The sequence below is a fragment of the Nuphar pumila genome, chromosome 11, assembly GCF_984573655.1.
Source record: "Nuphar pumila chromosome 11, dmNupPumi1.hap1.1, whole genome shotgun sequence".
Lineage (NCBI taxonomy): Eukaryota > Viridiplantae > Streptophyta > Magnoliopsida > Nymphaeales > Nymphaeaceae > Nuphar > Nuphar pumila.
Genome location: NC_143259.1, coordinates 380,987 through 406,906, shown reverse-complemented (window position 1 = coordinate 406,906; position 25,920 = coordinate 380,987). Strand labels below are relative to the sequence as shown.

The 25,920-nt window shown below is 38.7% G+C and overlaps 1 protein-coding gene across 4 annotated transcripts; it reads left to right on the top strand.

Moving 5' to 3' along the window:
• Nucleotides 1–548: 548 nt before the first annotated feature.
• Nucleotides 549–22,116, top strand: LOC149821535 (mRNA-decapping enzyme subunit 2-like). Of its 4 annotated transcripts, XM_089980898.1 has the most exons (9): nt 564–617; nt 1,694–2,130; nt 4,550–4,701; nt 5,197–5,324; nt 6,132–6,230; nt 6,531–6,683; nt 21,204–21,307; nt 21,389–21,456; nt 21,811–22,116. In XM_089980898.1, the coding sequence occupies exons 2-9, from the start codon at nt 2,051–2,053 to the stop codon at nt 21,999–22,001; spliced, it is 975 nt and encodes a 324-aa protein (XP_089837024.1). In that variant the 5' UTR covers nt 564–617; nt 1,694–2,050; the 3' UTR covers nt 22,002–22,116. The 4 variants fall into 4 exon arrangements, with proteins under 4 accessions (XP_089837025.1, XP_089837023.1, XP_089837026.1 ...); XM_089980899.1 differs by having other exon boundaries at nt 549–2,130; nt 21,389–21,429; XM_089980897.1 differs by having other exon boundaries at nt 549–2,130.
• Nucleotides 22,117–25,920: the final 3,804 nt, after the last annotated feature.

Here is a 25,920-nt window from a genome sequence, read left to right as displayed (position 1 = left end):
TCTGCTAAGATTAAGAGGCATGTTCAGGCTTTCCTGTGGGGAGTTGACTCTGGGCATTCGAAGATTGCCCTGATCGCTTGGTCCCGCATGACAAGGCCGACTGATAGGGGGAGTTTGGGGATCCCAACCTTACATATAAAGAATAATGTGTTGCTGTCCAAATGGTGGTGGGCTATTTTTCGTAACAAGGGTAACCTGATGCCATACTTTTGTGGAAAATGTGCCTTAGCGATTGGACTCCCAGCATGAGTATGCTCTGGGATTTGGCTACAATGATGTATGGTTTAGTCGAAATTAATCAGGAATGCATTTGGATTCATTCACTTTGGCGTCATTAAACAGGGGTTGACCTTTTACCAATGAAGTGTATGTGGGCTGGAGGGACCAACACCGAGAGATCTAGACTCTTCGCTTGATTGGTGCTTATAGATAGGGTTCACACGGGAACCTATTAGTGGATGTTGTATGTGTGGTGCTAATATGATATCTGCCCCGCAGCAACTTTAAATCCTGCTTCAGTCTTCTTATTTTGTCATTGACCTCCTCCTCCAACATGCACCACCACCTGGAACCAACAATTGGTACTTTGTGTGGCGTTGTTGATTATTCTGTGCTTGGTGGGCAATTTGGATCTTCAATGGGGGATCTACCTGCATCTTCTTTGCTCTTTCATGTACTTATATAAGATGTTTTCCATATAGCTAGGCAGAAATGGATGGTGATGAACCTTGTTAGATTCAACCCCATTTTTGCTAGCTTCCTTAATCTTCTTATAAAGTTGGAGTGGATAATCCTAGTTTTTTTCTGAACATATCTTTAAATAAAACTAAGTTTCATCTTTCTTAAAAAAAAAAGAAGAGTTCAAATGTGTATTTTGGAGGAGTTGAGTCAGTTGATTTTCAGCCGAAAATCTTACCTCCCTCCAACTCCTCCCAAATGACAGCCAAATCCTTGTGTTGAGTGCCACGTCAAATAAACGTCTTAAATTACATCTCAAATCCTCCGGTGTCGTGCCCCCAAACAGCGCCTTATTTGTATTTGTTCTTGAATTCAAGTCGTCCATGATCCGACGCTGTACGCATCTGTTGTGGCTCTAAACTATTTGCTGCTACTAGGGCTCCCGTTCATGGGCAATTACAAAACAATAGAGTGACAATTAATTGGCAGGAAAATTTGTTGTATTCCAGTGATTGTGCTTGAGTACATTGTGCAGGCTTTACCTTGTACAATCATTCGATGATCATTTTGTTGAAAAACATTTTAATACATCAAGACTGAGGGCCTGATAGACATTCATCATTGCGAATATTACCAATCATAGAACATCTACAATGCCAGGTTGAAGTGCTCATATGGTGACCTAGAAAAGGTCTGTCAATTCCAGCATGTCGATGGTACTTTCCAGGCTAAAAAGGCATGTTGTAGCAATTCTTGCCTTGAATGTGAGCTTGGGATGTGGGGACAGATCATAAATCAAACGTTTTGAAAGTTCATAGAACAATAGAGCAATAGGAAGTTCATAGAACAGTAGAGCAATAAGGGAGGGGGGGATTATAACATTTCAATCACGTTGATTTTAGGGAGTCAGTCTGGTTCTGTGGAATCAGGAAATTCCAAAATCCCTGTTTGTTTTTTAGGCATAAACAAGACGAATCATTTCTCCTCTCACAAGTGTTTATCCTAAACATTGCAGGACCATACGGGCTCTTGTCTTGTGGTGTAAAATTATACGAGTACTTTCTCTCTAGCCCACAGAAAACAGTTTCTGATTGGCTTAGACACTGCATTGTTCTTCCAGCTCAAATGACTTATAAACCGACCTACCTATGACCTAACCAGGTGATAGGCGAGAGGCCTTGCTGGTGGGTCTGGAAACTTGGCAAGTCAGCCCAGGTCTTGGTTGGGCAAAGAAAAATGGGGATATTCCCCGACCCACGTAGGTCCCCAGTTCCCCCGAAAGGTAAATTCCCCAATTTCTCAGTGTAGCTGCGTGGAGCGAATTGCTAGCGGTCATCATCCAAGGGGGGGGGTTTCCTGAGGAACGTGGGTCATGGCGGGCATCCATCGCTCTCCAAGCGCTTCCACCAAGACAGGCCTTCCTTCGCAGGAGCTCCTCGACGATCTTTGCAGGTTTTCTTCCCTCCTCCTCCTTTTCCTTTTGCAATGAAATCTTTCAAAGGATTCCTTCCTCTCTCAATGGTATCGTCCCTAAACCTCAGCGACATCCATGAGCTACCATCTTTTTGTCACTGAATACTCTTTAGATACCCTATTATATTAAGGTCGATATGCATTTTTGACTCATAAACATGAACCCCCCTTGTAGATTGTGGACAAGGCTTGAGGATGTTGGTCTGTATTCTATCGCTACATACTCATGTATCTTTGCCCTTCTCTTATTTTTCTCCTTTTGTGAGTGAATAGTAAAAGCGGTTTTTTGATTTCTCCATGGAACTGATTTTGACCCGTACATCAGCATCAGCAACTTCCCTGTCGGTGGTTTGAGTTCTTCTTCTTCTTTTTATTTATTTTTTATTTCAATGGGTGATATTACATTGATGTTCCAGTCTCTCTCTCTCATTTGGTTAAGATGCTCGTCATTCTCGAGTTATTTCAGTAAAATGTTGTTACAGTATAATACTACTAGTCAATTTGCTGATTATCTTGGAAATATTTATCCATCTTTTTGCTTGTTATAATATACATGTTTTTTGTTCAAGAAAGCCTGATTTTATGTTTTAGCACATAATAGGAAAAACACAGATCCTGAATATGAAAAAGGGTGGAAACCATTACGACTGCAAACTTACTTGGAAAGGGAGACCGCCATTCATTCATTAGAGAACCTTTGTGCCAGCAGTTTTACCGTGTGCTAATTACATCACATTCGCCGTAATAATGAATCTAACCCTTCATGGAAGGGCCGCAACATATAGACAGATCTTTGCTTTGTGTTAAAAAATTATAGTCCAGGAATGGTGAATATATTCGGCCTAAGAGAATGAAAATTGAAAACTTTGATTCTGCTAAGGTTTTCATTAAGGGATTATAAAAGAAAAAGGTTTTAATTAAGGGTTTGTCTATATTTAGATCCTTCTAGATTAACGTTAAGAGTGTTCATCTAGCTTAAATTACCAAGCGGCCCTTAAATGGGTGGCATTTTTTTGAAAAAAAATACTTTTAAGCTTCAAATAAGTTATCTTTGGGTGTTTTTTACTTAAAATAATCTTGCTGTTTTTTTAAAATATAGTCATCGAATTTTACCCATTAATAAATTTTCTTTTTCCACTCAAAAAATGACCTTGTCTACCCCTATGAGTAAGAACACATTTTGAAAATGCCACCACCTAAGGGTTAGTTTGGTAATTCAGGTGAGGTGAACAACCTAATGATAGTCTAAAAGGAATTAAACTTAGATAAACCCTTTAGTTAGAGGAACACAATGGTACCTAAATAAAATAAGGCTCTGTTTGGTAGAGGGTAGCTGGGGTAAGAAATATTGAATCCATGAATGCATACAACAGTTTGATTTCCTGAAATTAGTAATTCCACCCACTTGTTTGGGAGTGCTCTCAGTAATCCGGCAATATAATTGCCATTTCCTAGACTAGGTTGTTTGGGTAACATATGGAAATGTGCAGAACAGCTTGAGTAACCTATTGCCAGTCACTTCAGAGGGTAGTTGTGGAGGTAGTTGTATAATTTGAACTGGCAGCCGGAGTAGCAGTTGGCATGAACTTTGGTAATTACCACCTTCTCATGAATGCAGTTGGTTTGAGCAAATGGGTGGGTATTGCTGATGTGGAATGCTATGTCAGTTACCATGATTCCTATAATGCCTTCCTCCCAAACAATTTTAGCAGCTGTGGAATTCCCATCTTCTCTCCGGCGTCCTCCTGACAGTAGGCTCCCAAACAGAGCCTAAGTTTTTTTGTAAATTGAACTCCTTATCTAACATAACCCCATCATGACAAGGGTTTAGCTTGAAGTGACGTCTTTGGTATACAGCTAAGCTACCACCATGCCTATGGTTTTGCATTTTTTTATATTGACCATTAATTTTGTTGCTTGGTTTGAGGTTCGACTTGGCCTCTAATGAGTCAGCGTCGTCTTGGAGGTTCTGGTTGATGCTAGCTTACTCTGATGACAAGATTTGCAACTGTGTTGTTCATTTTGTACTTGTGTTCATGTCATCTAGTCTCATTTGCAAGGTCATAAAAATGGAGTTGATGATTGCCTGCTCTGGGGAACCGTACCTTCCAACTTTGAACTCCTCCCACAGCTATCTCCCAAAAATAGGTTTAGTTTTGTAGTTTTTTTTTACCTTATGGATCTTGCTATAAAAGAAAAAATTAGGTTTATATTTATTTATTTATCTATTTTTGAGACTGGCTTTCACAAACCTGACAGTTTTTTCTGAAGGTTTGGAGAAAGGAACTGTTTTGCTGGCGCTAACTTTTGAGTTTGATGGACATGCGTCATGAAAAAAATATTTGCAATATTTCTATTTGAAGTTGGAATTAGTAAAATACTATTGTTTTTTATGCAGTCGTTTTGTTTTGAACGTTCCTAAAGAAGACCTACAGTCTTTTGAGAGAATATTGTTTCTTGTGGAGCAAGCCCACTGGTTTTATGAAGACAATTCAGTGGAGCAGAATCCATCACTCAAGTCACTCTCACTCAGGGAATTTACATCATTGAGTATCCAAGCACTAATTTTCCTTTTTTGTTCATTATACTGTTATTACTTAAAGCAGAGAACTAACTCTTTTTTTCAGCACGTAGCAAAACTGTTGGTTGCTCAGATTATTTTCTGGTAAACTTGACGACTTAGGCACTGTTAATAGTGGATTATGTTGGAGCATGACTGCAAGCTTGCTTGTGATTTTTTATGATATTGAAAGCCAAATAAAACATGAGAAATCTTTTCTTTGTCATGTAAAGATAAATTGGAATCATTACTAATCACTCTGTATTTGAGTGTGCACTTGTAGTTGGAGGAGTGTGCTTCGTCATGGGTTCCTTAAAAGAACCATAATTTGCAATAGCTATATTGCCTTCTAGTCGATTCTACATGGTGAACCAGACATCTCTCTGAAATTCTTGCAGGCTTAACTAATTAATTCTGCTGAATTAATTTGTTGTGTGCGAATGTTATATGATAATCAGTTCTTTGTTTTCTTTAATTCCCTATAGTGTTTAATAGTTGTGCTGCACTGAGACCGTATATTGCACATATTGATCACATATACAAGGACTTCACATCCTACAAGGTTCGGGTTCCAGTGACAGGTGCAATTATTTTAGATGAATCCTATGAGCGGGTAAGATGATTTGCTCTCTGGTAATAAACTGTAATGCTTTCAAGTATTTGATTTTCTTCTTAGATCTTGATGCTGTAGTTCAACAAGTTTTGGCTGTTTTAAAATGTAAAGATTGGGTACCTTATATCAAAGAGTAACTCAAACATTTTCATTCCCACCACATGCAATGTTAAGAGCATTACAAAGGAAAGAGGTGTGTGTGTGGTGGTGGTGGTGGGTGGGGGGGGGGGAGTATGCGCCGCGGCAGAAGGAAGCCATCCTGCTTTCTCTATTTGTATTTGAAATGTTTACGGTGAACTGATCTGGAATTATGGTTGTGGTTTATGCTTGTTTTTATGGTGGTTGTGGTGAAGATGTTGGCAGTAACACAATGGTTTTCTGTTCCTGATAATCAGAAGGTGTCTGTCGCTCTGTGCATGAGAAAGTTGAAATCATCCAATAGAATCAGACTCAGGCGCAAGCCTGGCTATCTCCTTTTCCTTCTGGTCTTTCAAGCAATCCAGATCCCATATCCCCTCTTAGAGCCACAACAAATTAACTGAACAAAAAAACATGCATGGATATGCCGTGACTAGAGCAAATTTTGAAAAAGTTTTAGCATGGCCGCTGAAGCTGAAGCGGTCACATGTGACTTATTGCTCTTTTTTTCTGCTCACTTTTCTTTGGCTTTTTAACTTTTACATCCCTTGAAGTACTACTAGAAAACGTTCCTTCATTTTTGTGTTAGCATCATGATTTTCTTTACATTTCTCCATTGAGGATTCAGATGATCTTTGAGTAGTTGATGCTATACATCCAATTTTGTAGTGCTTGCTAGTGAAAGGTTGGAAAGCTGGTGCGAGTTGGAGTTTTCCCCGTGGAAAGAAGAACAAGGATGAGGAGGACCATGCATGTGCAATCAGAGAGGTCTATGTAGCCAAATGCTGATACATATTCTGTGTTTCTGCTATGCATAAGATATATTGAATGTGCTGTTCCTTATTTGATGGAAAGTTTATGTATTTTTGTTTTTTGTTATTTGCTTGCCCACCCTTGCAATTTAATCATGAAAATGTAGTCATCATTTTATCACTATCAAATTTAGATTCAACGGCCATGTGAAATGAAATTTAGTGATCTCTGATGCTATCTTGTCATTATGGCGATTTATTGTTCCCCATTAGTTATGGAAAATGTTTTTGTTTCCCATTTCAATAATAAAATCAGGTCTTGGAGGAAACTGGATTTGACATTTCCAAGCTTTTGAAGTTGGAAAACAATATTGAAGTTGTAATAGGACAGCAAAGAGTGCGGCTTTATATTATTGCTGGAGTGAAAGAAGAGACAGTCTTTGCGCCTTTAACAAAGAAAGAGATAAGTGTATGTTACTTTCTCACAATTGATGTTTATTTTCTGGAACTACACAAATTTGCCAGTGTATTATGTATACAATTTCCATTGAGGTCCTTTTTGCATGCTATGATTGTCATCTATACTGTTTGTTGTCACCACTACTAACACTGCCACCACCACCACCATATGAAAACAACTAATCATCCTCACTTCACTGCAACCATCGATGTTGTCCACTATGTAGTCAAAAGTGCTAAGCAGTGCCTAGTTGGTAGACCCCTAAAAAGACTAGTCGGTACCCCAATTAAATATAAAAAAGTACACAAAATATACATAAAAATATGTTAAATTTTTTTACTAATAAGATGATTTCAGTACACAAGTACAAAATTACACATGCTTTCACAAAATATATTAATATACATAACCAAAATATACATATATATAATTGTACACACACAAAAATATATATTTTCAATTATTCATGACATATTTAGTATAATCAACAAAATATGCTTTCAACCTTTCAGAGAAGAACATTAACACATACATATATAAATAACATAATGCTAAACATGCTTTCAGGCTTTTATAGAAAAATTCATGACACACACATATATAAAGAAACATAAACAATTAAAATTAATTGTGCATGCTTTCAATGTTTCACATAAAAAATCCCAAAAGCAAAGTGGCACACACACACACACAATATATAAATATAATAACTAAGCATGTTTGCATGATTTCACATAACAAATCACACAAACACATGCACATATATATATGAATAACAAATAACTAAACTGCCCTCGTGCCTAGGCGGAGGCAGCTTAGTCGTTGACTAGGCGCCTTAGTTGGCAAAATTGATACCTTTTAAGGCACCCACCTAGGAATTGCAAAGCCTAGGCGTTTTATTTAGCCTAGACTGACTAGGCGGACTAGTCGGTGCCTAGTCGGGGCTTTTGACTACATGTCCATCATCAGCTTTATGACGAGCACTATTATCATCCACACCATAGCATCTCTCTCTCTCTCTCTCTGAGTCTCCAAGTCATCATTGGTGCACACAAACACAGTGAGTGAGAGAAGAGAGGGCAGGAAAGAGTAAGAGAATGATGGCTGCTAAAAGCAACCTTCTTGAAAGTTATTTGTGTGAAGATTGCTCACACGTATATCTCCAGAAACTCAATTTTACTTAGGAGAATTTTCCAGACAATTTTCATTTTTTTGGAAAATTTTCAAATACCCCCCAAACATTTCAGTCTAATTCATGCGCACACCAAAAGTTTACAAGTTTGCAAATTCACATAAAAGTTTTTACTTGGGTTAATCAAATTGCCCCAATCATGAATTAATATTGGGTTGTTCTTGGGTTAACACTAACTCATGTTTTGAAGTTACCATTTTACCCTTACAACTCATGAGAAAAATTACTCATTTACCCTTATTTTATAAGTTTGACCATAAGGTTGTCAATAGAATGTATTTAATGTAAAAAGATCAATGTTTGCAATGATGCTTGAATTTGTAACCTCTCTAACATGAAACATGATGTTAGCCACTACACCAAATGCTTATTGGTTAACAATTTCTAGAAAAAAAATATATAACCATGTATAAATTCCATCAAGCCAATCAAACAATAATGACCCGAACCACTGATAGCACATTTAGGTTTGTGTTTGCTATGCATGATCATGACTTGGCAAAACCTGAACCCAATAATTTATTATTTTATCAGGTTTGGGTAGATTTTGATAGGTCGGGTACCAGACCCGTTGACAACCCTAAATGTGGAGAATCAGATGAGCATACACATTGTGTATAACACATTTGTTTTGAAAGGGATAGGGCCACATTACTTGTCCCTGCCATTGCGCTGATATGAGAGACGAACGATCTCCTCAGCCGAACTGCTCCTGTTGATGAGTACAAGCCTTCAAGCAGTGGGTGAGCAGGGATCGATCTCTGTAAGCCTTCAATTCACCTATCATACACCACTGCCCATCATGTAGGTATTCAGGGGATACCTCCGAAGGGTCATCATGCATCATACCTTTTGATATGATGCATGGGAAGAGACACATACAAAGTGACACTTTATTTCCCAATATTCTTCCACTTGACCTGAGTATGTGAAAGTTCACGTGGATAGGTCTTAAGTCCACTTTATCAGTCCAAATTTGTTGTATTGCTAAACTCTTAAACTTTATGAGCAAACTTGATGCATAACCAACAAAAGAAAGAAAGAGAGGGAATCATATCTTTATTACCAAAATGTGATCACATAAAAGTCAATGTACATGATTACAGGGTTTCTAACAAGCCCACCCTCTTAACATGTTCGACATATAATCCCGGGGTCAAACCCTTAGTAAGATGATCATCTACCATTTCCTTAGTCCCTATGTTATCAATATACACCAAAAGATTCTCTGCTCTCTCCTTTACAACAAAATACTTCAACTCCATATGCTTACAAGACGTAGTACTTTTATTGTTATTGGAGAAGGATACAACGACTTCATTATCATAGAATACTTTCAGTGGTCTTCCAATGGATTCAACCACCTAAAGTCTTGAGATGAAGTTCCACAACCAAATAGCCTGTGAAGTTGTCTCGAACAGAGCTATGAACTCAGCCTCCATGGTGTGGGCAACAGTAGTGGATTGCTTCCCACTCCTCCAAGAAATTGCACCACCAGCTAGCCGAAATATGTATCATGTGATAGACTTTCTACTGTCAGGACAACCTCCCAGATCTGCATCTGAATAGCCAATAACCTCAAGGTGGTCCGTCTTTCTGTAGGTTAACATATAGTCCTTTGTCTCTTGCAGATAGCGTATGACTTTCTTAGCAGCCTTCCAGTGAGCAAGACCAAGATTCGACTGAAATCTGCCAAGAACCCCGACTACAAATGATATGTCAGGGTGAATGCATATCTGAACGTACTGCAAGCTGTCGACCACTGATGCATATGGTATCAGAGTCATTTTGTCATTTTCTTCTTCAGTCTGTGGGCAGTCCTTAAGGCTGAATTTATCCCCTTTTAATATGGGTGCCGTAGTAGGAGCACAATGCTCCATCCCCATATCTTTTGAGAACTTTATTAATATAAGCTTTCTGAGAGATACCTAGTACACCTTTAGACCTGTCTCGACGGATCTCAATGCCGAGAACATAGGCAACCTCTCCCAGGTCTTTTATTTCAAAATGAAAAGATAGAAATTACTTGGTTTATGTCAGCATATCCTTATCGTTGGTTGCAAGTAAGATGTCATCCACATAAAGTACCAGAATTATGAACTTACTTGCACTTGTCTTGAGGTATACACATCGATCAACGATGTTTTCAGTGAATTCAAAGGTCAAAATGACTGGTGAACTTCATATACCATTGACAGGAGGCCTGTTTAAGTCCATATATTGACTATTTCAACTTGCAAACAAAACAATCTGACTTATCTTTATAGAAACCTAGAGGTTGTTCCATGTATACCTCTTCACTTAATTCACCATTTAAGAAAGCTGTTTTTAAATCCATTTGGTGTAGCTCTAGATCAAAATGAGCTACTATGGCAAAAATAATCCTCGTTGACTCCTTAGTCGAGACAAGAGAAAATGTCTCGTTGTAGTCAATGCTCTCCATTTGAGTGAAATCTTTAGCAACCAGCCTTGCCTTATACTTTTTGATATTGCCTTTAGAGTATTTTTTGGTCTTGAAGACCCACTTGCACCCTACGGGCTTGACTCCTTTAGGCAATTCGACAAAATCCCATACTTGGTTTTTTGCCATAGAGTCTAGCTCTTCTTTCATGGCCTTTATCCAAGATGAAGATTGCTCGCACTCAACAGTTTCCTTAAAAGAAGATGGATTCTTAATATCTATGAAATCATTGGGCTCCTTTAGATACACCACATAATCTAGGGATGACAGTGGACCGGGGGACAACGGGGCTCCGCCCCACCTCGCCATGTTTGGACTGGGGATGAAGGGCATGAAACGGGGATGAAGGCGGGGATGAAGGTTAAAATCTATCCCCGTGCGGGGATGGACTTACGCTTTTCCCTGCCTCGCCCCGTCCCAATCCCCGCCCTGCCCCGTCCTCAATCCTTTAAGGGATGACTATAGACTAAGGGGAAATGGGGCCCCGCCCCGCCTCGCCCATGTTTGGACCGAGAATGGAGGACATGAAACGGGGATAGAAGCGAGGGTGGAGGTTAAAATCCATCCCCGTGCGGGGATAGAGGCGGGGATGAAGGTTCGAATTTTGAAACAGAGCGGGGGTGGAGACCTTGTCCCATGCCCCCGCCCTGGTCCACTACCATCCCTAACATAATCTGGATGGATAGCTGATCTTTTAATTCTTGTGGATCTCCTGACAGGTGAGCTAACTTGATCAACCTGTGGATGCTCTTCAGCATGATCCACAAATGGTTCTTCTTGAGTTGGTGCATCACCAACAAAATCAACTTTTGTTTCATAATTCGAATGAATAATGAAAGAAAGTTTTAAATTTTCAGGTGGAGTAACTTTATCCTGAATTTTCTCAAAAGAGAGGTTTTGCAATGCATTTATACCAACAAAACCATCTTCTAAAAATCTAGCTTTATCCGTTTCTACTATTTGTGGTGTATGAGATGGACAATAAAACCTGAAACCTTTTGACCTTTTTGGATAACCAATGAAGAAACCACTGATTGTTCTGGGGTCAAAAGCCTTGATGTGAGGATTATATAATTTTGCTTCTGCAAGACAGCCCTATATGTGCATGTAACTTAGACATGGTTTCCTACCTGTCCACAACTCATAAGGTGTTGAAACGACCTTAGTAGGAATCTTATTTAAGACATATACGACTGTTCACAAAGCTTCACCCCACAGGGTGATGAGAAGGGTTGAGTAGTTCAACATTGCACGTACCATTTCTTTAAGCGTATGATTTCTTCTTTCAGCTACACCATTCTCGTATGCACTTCCTGACATGGTGTACTGAAGGACTATTCCTTCTTCTCTAAGAAATTGCGCTAATGATCTTTCTCGTTGTCCCAGCTCAGTGAAACGCCCATAGTACTCGCCACTTCAATTTTATCTTACTATTTTTATTACGTCCCCTGTTTGTTTCTCTACTTCTTTCTTGAAGTCTTTGAAGACATTATAGACTTCAGATTTTTTAAATAACAAGTAGAGATACATGTACCAGGAGTAATCATCAATGAAGGTGGCAAAGTATCTTTCTCCTGTATGGCAAGGAAAGAAGAGTCCACATACATCTGTATGAACAATTTCTAACTTGTGGTTGCTCCTTTTGTCACCTTTTGCTTGGCCTTTATGCAATTCAAACACGGTTCTTTAACTGTGAAATCAATGGATTTAAGAATCCCTTCTTTCACAAGTCATTGGATCCTATCTTTAGAGATATGACCCAGACGACGATGTCAGAGCATATAGGATTGTTCATTTAATAAGCCACTTTTATTGCCTATCAACATATTTTTCGAAGAAAGAGTTTCACAAATTTGGACATTAGTTTCCAGACGGTACAATCCATCACATACATTCGCACAACCAACAAGAAGTGAATTCTTATAGATAGTCATTTTTGAATTTTCAAATTTAAAACAATATCCAATGAAATCCAGTTTTGATACAGAAATGAGGTTCCTGTTGTATGTTGGTACATAAAAATGTATCAAATAAGTCCAAAATAAACCCATTTCTCAAAACCACTCTGCAGGTTCCAACGGCCTTAACATGTGAGCACATCTTGTTTCCTGAGAAGATGCTTCTTTTCATGATCCGTTAGATCCCTTTTGTTCAGGAAGACCTGCAAGGCGTTTGCAATATGGACAGTGGCACCCGAATCAATCCACCAGCTATTAGTTGGAATGTTGATCAAATTACATTCATGAGAAACAAATGACAAATTACCTTTCTTTGCCAGCCATTTCTTGTTCCTCATGCAGTCTGCCTTTAAATGTCTATTCTTCTTACAAAAGAAGCACTTGATAGAAGATTCTTCATGGGACTTGGCACCTGACCCGTTGGATACAGATGCATCTGAGTTCTTCTTTGCCTTTTTATTAACAATTCTTTTTTAGTCCATGCCTTTTGTGACCTTTATGACGTGAGCACTATGTATATTCTCTCATTTCAGTTTCTCTTCTTCTTGGACATCAAGTCATTGAATGTCTATTCGTCATTATGTGTATTGTAAGAGATCTTGAAGGGTCCATATTCACTAGGCAGAGAAGTCATTATTAAGTGGACTAGGAATGAATCAGATGTGTTATCCCTGCAAAATTTTCCCTTTGAGCGGGATCCTTTCGCATTTCAAACGTTTCTCTTTATTTTTGAAAAATGAAAATTAACTCGCCGCCATTTTGAAAAAGATGGAAAATAGGGACTCGCTCGTCGGTACGAGGTTCAACCGTTCCTAGCGCCTTTACTAGGGGTAATCGAACCAAAGATCGAATCAATGCCTTTTGCTTTGCCTAAGTTTGACTGAGAAATTATTTTAAAATCCTAAATGCACATTGAATCAGGCTTGTATCATGATCTTTGAAAAATGATGGTTTAAAATATGATGCATGTTTTAAAATCATTTTGATTTTGAAAATATTTAGAAAATACTTCAAAATTATAACTCCAAATGAATTTCAAAATTGGATATGAAAATACGTTTTGAAAAGTGTTTTGAAGTAACTTTAGAAATTTATTTAAAATAAAATTTGAAATGGAAAATGAAAATGAAAATTGAAATAAGAATTGACTTTGGATTTGAAATCAGAATTGATATTGAAATTGAGATGTGAACTTTGAATTTGGAATTTGAAATTTGAAATTTGAGTTTAGACTTTGAAATTGAAATTTAACTTTGAAATTGGAAATGAATTTGGAATTTGAGATTGAAATCAAAATTGGAATTAAAAAAACGAATTTAGAAATTGAAATTTTGGAATTTAAAAGTTAACTTTGAAATTGGATTTCGAAATTGAAATTAGACTTTGAAATCAAACTTTGAATTTAAATTGAAATTGGAATTTGAAATTGAAATTGAAATTCAAGATTTTGAAATTGAAAATAAATTTCGAAATGGGAAATGATTGAAATCGACTTAGAAAACATCTTGGAAATGTTTTGAAAATATTTTGAATTTAAGAATATTTTGAAATTGGAATTTGAAAATTGGCTTTTGAAAATACTTTGAAATGAGAATTGATTTTTGAAAATAAACTAAAATTTATTTTGAAAAGTAATTTTGAAAATGAATTTCGAAAATCTTTTGAAATATTTTGACATTTGAAATACTTTGAAAATGAAAATGATGTGATTTTATGATGAATGCAGACACAAATACATCTCAATTTAATTTATTTTAAATTTTGATAGAATAAGAAAATATGATGTTTTTAAAAAAGGACCCAAAGTGTAGGTCAAATTTTATTACATAAAAGATAAAAATCTTAAGTATTGTTCGCATTCTGACTATGACTATAAATACGAATCATCTACTTAGGGTTATTTACCTCTTATTAGAATGGTGCACCATAGTGCCATTTGAAAAATAAGATTAAAATGAAATGCAAAGTCAATCACGAGAATTTAAAATGCAACTACATGCTCATACATTCTAATGTAAACAGGAAATAAAAATTCTCATTAAATAAGATTATTACAATTTTCAAATTTAAAAATGAATAATGAAATCTTCTAATCCAAAAGTGAAACCAATCTTCCGCGTTTCTCTGCAAAACAAGAAACAATACAAAAGCAGCAAAAAATGCAAAGTACAGGAATACAAAATAAAGGATGTGAAGAAATAAAGTAAATGTAGAATTTAGATGAATATGAGTCAAAATGCATTTAAATGAAACATAATGATGTCATGAAAGTGGAGAAGCAATGATAGGAATGCATAGATGATACAAGAAGAATGAGAAATAAAATGTTAAATTTCAAAGGAAAATCACTAAACCCATATTATATGAAATATAAAGAAAATGCAAAACTAAAATATTCGTATTGAAATGACAAGATATTATGAAATTGAAACCATTAGTTATAATGAAACAAAAATGAAAAAGATACCATACGTAAGCATAAAAGAAGTGTTAAATGGATGATATACAAAAGGCCTAGGATGAAATGCATATATAGATGCTAAAAATGCAATGTATATGCTAATGTGAAATGCATATGCATATGCATTTGCTAAAATGCATATGGAAATGGAAAAAAATGTTGTGAAATGGAAAGAGCCAAGATGCAATGCAATAGGATAAGATACATTGCTAACTCAAAAGTATGATGATGATATGACAAATGGAACGAAGACAGTAAACATCATTGCAGGAAATTCAATGAAGAATGAAAAGAGAAAGAAAAAAATGAAATGTATACACAAATGTAATATCAAAATATGTTGATATGCTTCTGAAATGAATCAAAACAATGTGCATCTGTAGCAATTAGGTGACCGGAGGATGCCGATGCACAATTACAGGAAAATGCTATGCTATGAATAAAATGCAGATGAAGCGTGAACGAGGATGCAGAATAGAAGAGGGAATGTAATGCACAAATGCTGAAGATGATAATACAAAAGGCACACAATGAAATGAGGGAATTACAGGTGAATGAATACAGTAATTGCAGAATTAGAAATATAGGAATGCAAATAAAATGCTAGATTTCACAATAATTTGAATGTAACTAACGTCAAAACCAATCAGATCAGATAATTTTTTTACTACAAATCCGAGCTTACAGCAGAGTAATTCAAATGTTGGATGTTCAAATCTGCTTTCACAGTAGATCATAGCATCTCCCATTACACAGTAAATCCAAAGTAATATTCACGGTGAAGCAGCTTTTCATGGCAGATCCAAGCATCGCCGATTCCATAGTGAATCAAAAGAAGCATTCACAGTGGGGCATCTTTTCACAGCAGCAACTTCAGGCTTCCGAAAAGGAATCCGGCGAATTAGTTCACGGTGAAATCAAAAAGAGATTTCACAGCAGAGATGAGCAGAATAGAAGATCAGATCCGATGCTGGATCATCGGATCTGATCGTATGTGAATGCAATGCCTAAATGAATTGAATATGATTACTATAAAATGCAGAGAAGAAGAAATGCAACACGCAGAAGTTACTGATGAAGTGAAATGCAATGGTAATATACGATCGATTAAAAAGAAATAGAATGAGAGGATGATGCGACAAATACAGAAGATGATGATGCCATGAAATATAGAAATGCAATGAACCTATGATGCAAGGTGAAGAATCAAACACACGTTGATGTAAATGCTATGAGGTGAAACAGAAAAAAAGGAAAAAGAAACGATGCTATGAAATGCTAACTAGATGTGATGAAATAAAAAACACACAGGGAAACAAATGCAGTATAATCAGTGGATTGGATTTGCAAAAACAACCAGTCGTGAAACAAGATAGAAGTAGGAGAGATAAGATGAGAAGAGCATACCTACCGAATTGGCCGGAGATTAGAGAGGGTTGCTCCGGTGAAATCGATTGAGAGGTCCTTCTTTGCTCCTACCGAACCTTCACTTACTGAATTGGCTGGAGATTAGAGAGGGCTGCTCTAGGAGAATTGATCAAAGTCCTTCGTTGCTCTTGCCGAACCTTCACCTGTGAAATGTGCAGATGGCTCCTATTGCCAGCAGTAGCAACACAATCAGCCGATCAACAGCCATTTCACACGATCTAGACTCCGATTGCTTCAATTCTGATCGAGATGATCAGATCTGTCTCTCAGAGGTTCGTTTCCTTCACATTTTCGCTCAGATGGCTGGAGAAAGTTTGACAGCCACTGAATTCCTCGCCAAATTGAATATCGGTTGAGAGGAGAGCTCCTGCACAATATCGCCGGATTGATCTTCTTCACCAGTGAGGAAGGGAATCCGAGGAAGAGTGGAAGGTGGAGGAGGAGGGAGAAAGAGAGGGAAAGAAGAAGGAAATAGAGGAGGGAAATGAAAGAGGGAAAGAGAGAGGGAAGAGGATTTCAGTTTTTCCTCTTTCTAAAAAAAAAATGATCGCCACTCATCCGATGCCTTCCCTCTCCTTATAAAGGAGAGGGTGGTTTTGAAAATTTCCAAAAATGACGTTTTAATTGTTCCAAAATTTTAAAAAGGGGTTTTGTTGCAAAAGTTTTTCTAAAAACTTATTTCTTATTTAGTCTAAAGTCATTTTTTTGAAAATTTGCTTTTCTTTTCTTTTCTTTTCTTTTTTCTTTTATTTTATTTTTAGAAATAAAATCTAAAATGAAAATGCTTTAGGAAATGAGATCCAGATGAAATTTTGAAAGATTTTACAAAATATTGAATTTAGAATTTGAGGATTTTGAAAAAGAGAGTTTTTGAAACAAAAGAATTAATTTTGAAAAATTGAATTTTAAAAATGGATCTGGATCCAAGATTTTGAGTAAAGATTGAGTTTGGATCTCGAACTGAAAAAATGAGAGGAATAGATCCAATTAGAGATTGGATCTGAATACTTGAGCCACACAGAAAATTGATTTTGGATTTTTTAGATTTAGATTGAAAATAGAAGGATCGGGCTCAGAATTGGATTTGGATGTCTGATCTGGATTCAGGTTTGTGTCCAATTTAAAAAATGAAATTGGATTTTGGATCTTTAATAGAGAAATGATTAGAGATTGACCCAATTGCCTTTCTGAATGACTCAGACACTGGAACTCAAGGTCAGAAAGGATAATTTTTTGGATTTTGAAAAATTTGGGGTGTTTATAATATGCTGACCTTCATGTCATTCAATTGAGTTGATATATTTCTCATTTGTAGAATGTGTTGTCTGATGTTCCCCCATCGGTATATTTTATAGATATTAACCTTGTCATCAAGGTGCTAGCCCTTGCTTTATGTGAATTAACAAATTGCGCCTCTATAGCTTCCAAAAATTCTTTTACTGTTCTATGTGTGGGTATAACGCTCCTTATATTCTTAGCCACACAAGACTGCAGGAGCAGTAGGCTAAGTCTATTTGAGCGCTTTCACTTATCAAAATCAATTTTCTGTTCAGCTGTGCTATTGTTAGTTAACGGTGCAGGCTCAAGCTTGCGCAAGGCTAAATCTAGATTCATATAACCTAATGTGAATTGTACAATTTTCTTCTAATCACTAAAATTCTATCCATCTAGAAAAATAATATAACTTGGACCATCAGGAACCACAGAATTGGACACTGTAATGACAAAAGGGCATTCATAAATATTCATGCACATTCGAGATTTGAAAAGGTAAATGCAATAATAAGACCTCTTCATCATTTACACTTTTCTAGGCAAGTGCTAGGGGTCATTATGGTCCCACTCTGGTGAGTACTCATAACACGCAAATGCACTTCGCCTTCCACTATTTGATAAAACTGAAAAAACATGTAGCTAGAGATAAGTCAACATGGTACCTTTGGGTGCTACATGTTTCATTTGCTTCTTTTCATTTTATCCTGCTAGACTTTGAACATGACATCACTGCCTTTGGGCAGTCCATCATTTCATTAAGTCTAACATAATTTCAATATTGACTCATTCCATTATTGGTACAAAATAACTTAATTAAGCATACATTTGACCACTTTGGTGATTACAAATGCATCTTAATCAATATTCAAATACCATACTTTATGTTAATATTGTCCATATGATGCACAAAAATACATTTTTCTAAGACATAAATGAAACATCATGCATCATAACATAATGTGTGTGAAACAAACTAAGTGTTATACATGGAATGTGCTTAAAACTCCTTAATTGATTGTAAAACTGAATGAATCAATCACAATGATACTCCAAAAACAGTCCAAGAAAGCCCCCAAAACATTGAACCGACACCAAAACCATTCAAACCGGTCATTTTATACATAAAAAATATTCAAAAACATGATGAACAAGTGAAAATGTCCTCTGAACCGGTCAAAATAGTAGTGAACCGGTCTAGAAAGCCCCTGAATCGGTCATGAAAGGCTTTGAACCGTTCCAAAATACAATGAATCGGACTGGAACAAACAAAAACAGTCTCAACACTGAACCAACCCTTAAACACCTCAAACCGGTTCTGTACAGCCTCGAACCGGTCTCAGAATGCAAAGAATCAGTCTGAAATAGATAGAACCGACAAGAACCTGATGAATCGGTTTTGGAACCGATTTATCCTGTTCCAGACAGATTTGTTCTGGAATCGATTTTTCCAGTTCCCTGTTGTCTGGGATGGGAACTGGATTGGGTCGGGTCGACTTCAATGATAAACAATACTCGGGATTCGAAACAATAAATGGATTCTGGTACCGTGGTCCCATGATCCGAATACCTGATGGATCTGAGTAACGGATCCAAATCCGAAAAATTCGAGGACCCGGGATCCTAAAATCAAATATATCTGAGTCTTGGATTTGGATCTCGAAGCGCTCCATCGACCCAAGATCCGTAAACTTAATGGATCCGGGTCGTTATGCCAGGTCGGTGACAATGGCAGACTCGGATCCAAAAAACTTAATGGATCCGGTTGCGGGTTCGGGTCTTGGAACCTGAAGTAGACCTGGATCCAAAAACAAAAATAGATCCGGATTACAGGTCTAAGACCCGAACCCCGCCACGGGCCGGGTCAGGATCCCCCCCAGATTGGGTCTGCTATCTTCGGACCCGATCCAGAATGTAAAATAAAACCCGTTAGGTTTTTTATTTTTCATCTTCTCGAAACTTTTGAGAGAGAGGGGGAAACAACGGGTGGACCACCGGCGACCGACGCCTTCGGTAGGGGGAGGGGGGGGGCAGAAACAACCCCGTTTCTCAAGCGTTTACTCCTCGACCCAAAAAGGGGAATCTGCGGGCAGCGGGCGGACCGAAAGCGGCAGGCGTCGGGCGAACCACCGGTGACCGGCGTCTCCAGCAAGGGGGTGCAAAACAACGTGGGAAAAAAAGTTTTCCCGGCATCGCTCCTCGACCTTGACCTGTCGGTGTCTCCGGTGGGTTCGATCGACCCACAGACGACAGACGACCTTCGACCGATAGTCGATGGTCCCGACGATCCGCCGGCATACCCTGGCGCAAGCAAACCAAGATAAGAGGGGATTTGAGAACCCTCGGAAGCTGCATGTCATCGGATGGCAAAAAGCACTCCTCCCTCCCTCCCGGCGTCAACCCGCGACGACCCTGGATCCGGCGGTAAAGTCTTTCCCCTTATTTTTTTTTTACAAATGCAATATCGCGGCGACGACTGGCAGCATATGCCGTCGGCCGGGACAGTGGAAAGGGAAAAGGCCAGTACTGAGTCGCCGATTCGAGTTTCAAAACAAAATAGTTCGATTCCCGAGACGGGGGTCGGTTCAGCAGAACCAGGTCTCTGTTCGTTTCGGGTTCAACTGGATCTGACTCAGATCAAAAAAAGATCTGAGTCAGAACCAGTTCCAGAAATGGACCTAGTTTGAGTTAAGGGCACGCCCGATTCCTGTTTTTTTTTTCTCTTTCTGTTTTAACAGAAATACAGAGAGAGAAAAATCAGAGACAATGGGGAATCAACGTATTGGGGAACTAGCGCTCTGATACCACAATGTGGAGAATCAGATGAGCATACACATTGTGTATAACACATTTGTTTTGAAAGGGATAGGGCCATATATCTGTCTCTGCCAATGCGCTAATATGAGATAAACGATCTCCTTAGCCGAACTGTTTCTGTTGATAGTACAGGCCTTCAAGCAGTGGGTGAGCAGGAACCAATCTCTGTAAGCATTCAATTCACCTATCATACACCACTGCCCATCATGTGGTATATATAGGTATCCAGGGGATACCTTCGAAGGGTCACCATGCATCATATGATGCATGGGAAGACACATACGAAGGGACGGAACCCACTAATAGCACAACCAATTCTATATTTGGAAACTTGAAACTTTATGCATACCAAACACGGACCCGGTTGTACGATTAGTGGGTTGATTGGTTTGCTAGAATTTACACAATTTTTTTTTTAATTTTCAACATTTGTGTATTTGGTATAGTGGTTAGCATTTTGTTTTATGTTAAAGAGGTCATGAATTCAAGTACCATTTTAAACGGTAGGTCCTATGGTCAAACTTCTAAAATAAGGATAAATTAGTAATTTTATTTCACATGTGAGGGTAAAATGGAAATTTTAAAACATGAGTTAGTGATAACCTAAGAACAACCCAACGTTAATTCATGATTTGGGGCAATTTGATTAACCCAAGTAATAACTTTGGTGTAAATTTTCAAACTTTCAAACGTTTGGTGTGCGCATGAATTAGACCCAAAAGTTTGGGGGGTACAAAAATTTCCCTTTTCTTTTTATCTTTCTCAAGTGTTAGCCAACTGCCAATTTTGGTAACATAATTTTTAGTGCTAAGCTAAGCATCCTGGGACATTGGTTGTGAGCCCCCTTAATGTTTTTAAGGATTAACATGTGATCTAAAGTCTGGAAAATTGAAGCTTCATTGAGGTCTGGTCTCATTCATGTTACGCTTGTCCTCCACAGGAGATTTCTTGGCACCGTCTTGATGAGCTTCAGCCTGCTGGAAATGATGTAATATCCCGTGCATCAAATGGACTGAAGCTGTTCATGGTCGCCCCCTTTTTGTTGTAAGTTTTTGTTGTTTACAAATGTGAAAGCCTGTCAGTGACAGTACTTTCTTTTGATAAAACCGTCTCCTTTTCATTTAGGCCTCTGAAAGCCTGGATTTCTGCACATCATCCCACTGCAGGTCAGAAATCTGATGCATCTGTTAAAGGTCTCTCTCTCATGCAAAATGCGTGTATGCCAGCATGGTTGCTTGATTGTGTAAGACTTGTCTGGCCTTCCACTTTGGTGGATGATTGGAAACCTCTTGATTATTCTCTTGTTGGCATGACTAAAAGATTTCTGAATAATCTTTCTTCATTATTCTGTGTGGAAATCTATATTTATAATCGAATATTTTTGCAAAATATATATGATCTTCAATAATGACACCAATGGGTGGTTTAAGCATGGACAGCTAATCCTGAAATGGGGAAGCTGGGCGATTTCCCAGATTTCCAATTCGTGCATTAAATCATTGGCAACTAGTTTGAGCAAAAGTAACGGGGTGTAATATTCTTTGAAGGAGCATGTGTGTGGAAGGCAAAGACGAGTTCAACAGGAAGCACGAGTGATGCAATAACCTCTAGACCTGGCGTGGATGATCATGTTGCAGCCACTGTTGCTGTCACTAGCCCTGCTAAAATCTTCAAAAATTTCCGGCTCGATTCTGGTCATATTCTACGGGCTCTTGAAGCTGCATTCTCCAGCAGTTAGATGGTGGTTTAATATCCCTTGTATATATGCATCTTTCTGTAGCCGTTTCCTCTTTTCCCTGTCAGTATGTATGTTGGGTTTTCCTTCTGGAATGAAAGTGAGCGTCTATTCTCCACGCTGTTCTTGTGGTCCAGATCAGTGTGGTGTATTCCGAGGTAGACCTCAGTTTCCAAAACGTAGTCTTCAGATTGATACTGGCAGCGGGTTTGCCTGCTATTGGAGTTACTATGTTGGGTAGGACCAACCAACATGGCACTGGTCTGAGGGTATTTGATTTTGTGCTAGATTGATCTCTCTCTCTCTGTTAGCGTTTGACCTGGCATTGTTCTGTGTTTTCTGAAACACGCTAGCAATATAATATAAATATGAATACGTGTAGCTCATGAGTTAGGCTCTGCATTCAATATGGAGAGCTAGTGTGACAGAGACCTACAACTCAGTGTGTAGCTCATGAGTTAGTCTGGGCACTCCATATGGGGAGCTGGTGTGATTGAGACCTACAACTCTGTCCGTGTGTCATCTTTTGCGAGTTGCAGGTCATGGAATTGTGATTTGGAGTAGTGATTACCCTCGAGACAGACAAAACTGGGTAAGAACTGGCTGGTTCCTGTATGAGAGAGAGAGAGAGAGAGAGAGAGAGAGAGAGAGAGAGAGAGAGAGAGAGCTGAACTGGATAGGTTATCTTTTTTGGTGCTTTAGTTATATGTGCTTTAAGGTAGTCACACTCTAATGTAAATACTATTTGGAATGGCATGAAATGCCTTTGTTTCTTTTTTGAAAGGCAAGCTGGGGTTAGGCAGGCTCCCACCAGTTATTCAACGTACCATTGGGTTTTGATAAGGAGACGTGCACTAATAGCTCCTACCAACCACGCAGAGCCCCTTTTGGTGGCATGAAATGCCTTTATGTGGTAATGGAAGGGGCCACTTTATAAGGAAACTTCACGTCTAGCCATTTTTTCTTTTTGTGGACATTGTTATTTGTTAATATCCAAAAGCTGCTGTTGAAATGGGTAGCCCGCCTGTTTTACGTTTGTTTGCAAACCTACTGACCTAAGAGCTAGTGTCTTGCTATTATAAGTTCGACCCAAATTCGTTCTGTTATTATTATCATATTAACACATTGATTTTAATATTAGGATTAATAGAATAGTTATCATTTTGTTGATTGTGTGTGTGTGACTTGCACGCTCGGCTATTTATGCACATACTTCATTTGGGTCAAATTCTCCTTACCTTTTCGGTTCTCATTTCATCATATAAGTATTCAGAATCCCCTGTACAAGCTCATCTTTTTTGTGCTCTAATCAAATGTCTTGGATCCAGTTTTTGGAATGGGGTTACGTGCAGTGCGGAGTTTTATTGAGTGGAAAATGTATCGTGTAGGAATATGCGTTGGCTTGATCGGTGATGTGTGGTGGTAGCATGGCACATGGTAGGCAATGGTATCGTCGTTAGTGCATCATTGTGTGGTGGTACAAATGTGAAGCGTTGTTTAGTTAAGCAGTGTCAGCAGGTCAGAGGATGTTGCCTTTGAAGATTTACTTAAGGACCTCTCGACTTGTAGGAGTTTTTCACGCGTAGCGGTTGGACTCATTGGGGTGTCTGTGGTTAAGGCTAATTTTCTTAGGGACCACTTTAGGTGATTCCAACCGAGTATGGTGACTTGGGGCTAGGCGAGTGAATGCTTAGGCGTCGATGAATGAGTTTGAGTGGTGTTCTTCTCTATGGTGTTCAATCATCCACTGGTCTTCGAACTGAGAGCTGTAAGGTCTTGTTCTTTCGGTAGTGAGGTTTGACTGTAGCGTATACATGGAGTCGTAATATACTTCATGGTGCACGCAAGACTTAAGGCAAGTTCGTGCTATTTTTGGAAGTGATAATTGATATGGGATGATTATGCACTAAGTGACATGGATTAGATGAAATTCACATTTGAAAATGCTTTTGATCAGCTTCCGTTAGGCAGCTGCGCACGAGTTGGTGTGCAGAGCCAATGAAATGATTCAACACATGGAAAAGTGTCAGTGTGCAGCCTTTGGCCATTAGGCTAGTCAGACGGAGCAATCTGACACATTGCGGGTTTGCGAAAAATTCTATACTCATGATAATGTGGGCTGACTAGGCCGCGAGGCCTAGTGTCGTACGGGCGTTCCTTGACTTGAAAGGGAAAAAAATGGCCTTGGAATTTAGCCTGTGACAAATTGGTATCAAAGCTTTTGCAATGGCAAGCGATCGATCAAAAGGCTTGCAACGGTAAGGAATGACTATCGCGTCATATTGGCTTATTGAAGAAGTAGGTATGTGACAAGTGGTATCAGAGCAAAAAGATTTATGGAGACCTTATTATTCATTGAGTGCGATGCTGAATGAGACAATGACAGTTTATTTTGGTTACACAATTTTGCGTAACAAAATTATTGTTGACAAAGCACAAAAGCAAGATATTGACAGGGTGGTACAAGTCATCTTGTCGATAATAAGCAAAAGTGTAAAGTTGTTAAGTTTGCTAAGAAAACATGGATAAGCAAAAGATTTCTACTGGTTGTACGTTAAGCTCGCAGGTGCAGCGTGATGTTTGCCTTGTGCATTTAGAGAATGCACGTTGGATTCGGCTAGATAGATTTGCACCTTTGAGTATGGGAGACTCAGCTAAACATCTATATTTTCTCCCAAGATTGTGGGCAGGCGGAGTGCCCCATCTTGAGCAGAATGTTCATTGTTTTGGTCTCTTGAGTTGACAGTTCCTCTATGAATTATGTGTGCCAAAAAAGTTATTCGTAGCTCATCAGTTTGTTTCCTGCGATAATGTTTTGTTGGCTCCGGATGAGAGTTGCAACATGCCGACTCTAGATGAGAGTTGCAACGTTGGGCCGTGTTGCCCCTTGGCTGGATGAGTGCCCAGGAAGACCGTTTGAAGGACCGCTTTGAGGTGATACGTAAGTAGACGTCCCTCACTTGAGGATTAATTTGAACCATTAGAAAATTGCAAGTTTGTGCCTTAAGGGAGTTTATATTTCTGTGGCACACGTTGGTGGTCATCCTTCTCTATGAGGACTACGAAGGGCTTGGAATTGCCTTTGCTGGGGTCGGAAGGTATCCCAACCATGAGCATGAAAATGACAAGTTTGTCGTACATGCGAGGATGACCCGCTTGTGTATAGGACTGTATTAAGGTCTTACGAGCAAAGAATGCTCGATGTTGATGGAGCGTAAGATTGCTGTCTAAGTAATTGAAGACATGTTAAGGAATGAGACTTGGCGTGTTAAAGATTGCGACGATGGTGGATGAAAACCAGAACAAGTTGAGTTTGGTGAAGAAAAGAAGTAGACCAAAAATAAATACAAAGAGAAACTGACACATCAGTTGAGACTGTGTTCTTACCTGCACCTGCATTATCGAGGACGACAATGGTTTGGGTCGGAGAGAATGTCCCAGGCAGATCTTTCGGAATGGAGCATGTGCAGTGCGAAGATCTACTGAGTGAAAAATGCATTAAGTATAGGAACGCGTGGTATGCATTGGCTTGATCCGTGACGTATGGTGGAAGCATGATATACTGTAAGCAATGATATTGTCGTTAGTGCATCGTTGTGTGGTGGCACATACGTGAAACATTGTTTGACTAAGCAGTAGTAGCGGATTAGAAGATGTCTTTGAAGATTTGGTTAAGGACCTCTAAACTTACAGGAGTTTTTTATGCGTAACGGTCGGACGCACAGGGGTGCATATGGGTTAAAGCTAATTTCGTAAGAGATTACCTTAGGTGATTCCAACCGAGTATGGTGACTCGGGGCTGGGTGAGTAAATGCCAAGGCGTCGACGAATGAGTCAGGTTGGTATTCTTTGCTCAACTGGTCTTCGGACTGAGGGGTGTAAGATCTTGTTCTTTTAGTGGCAAGGTTTGACTGTAGCGTGC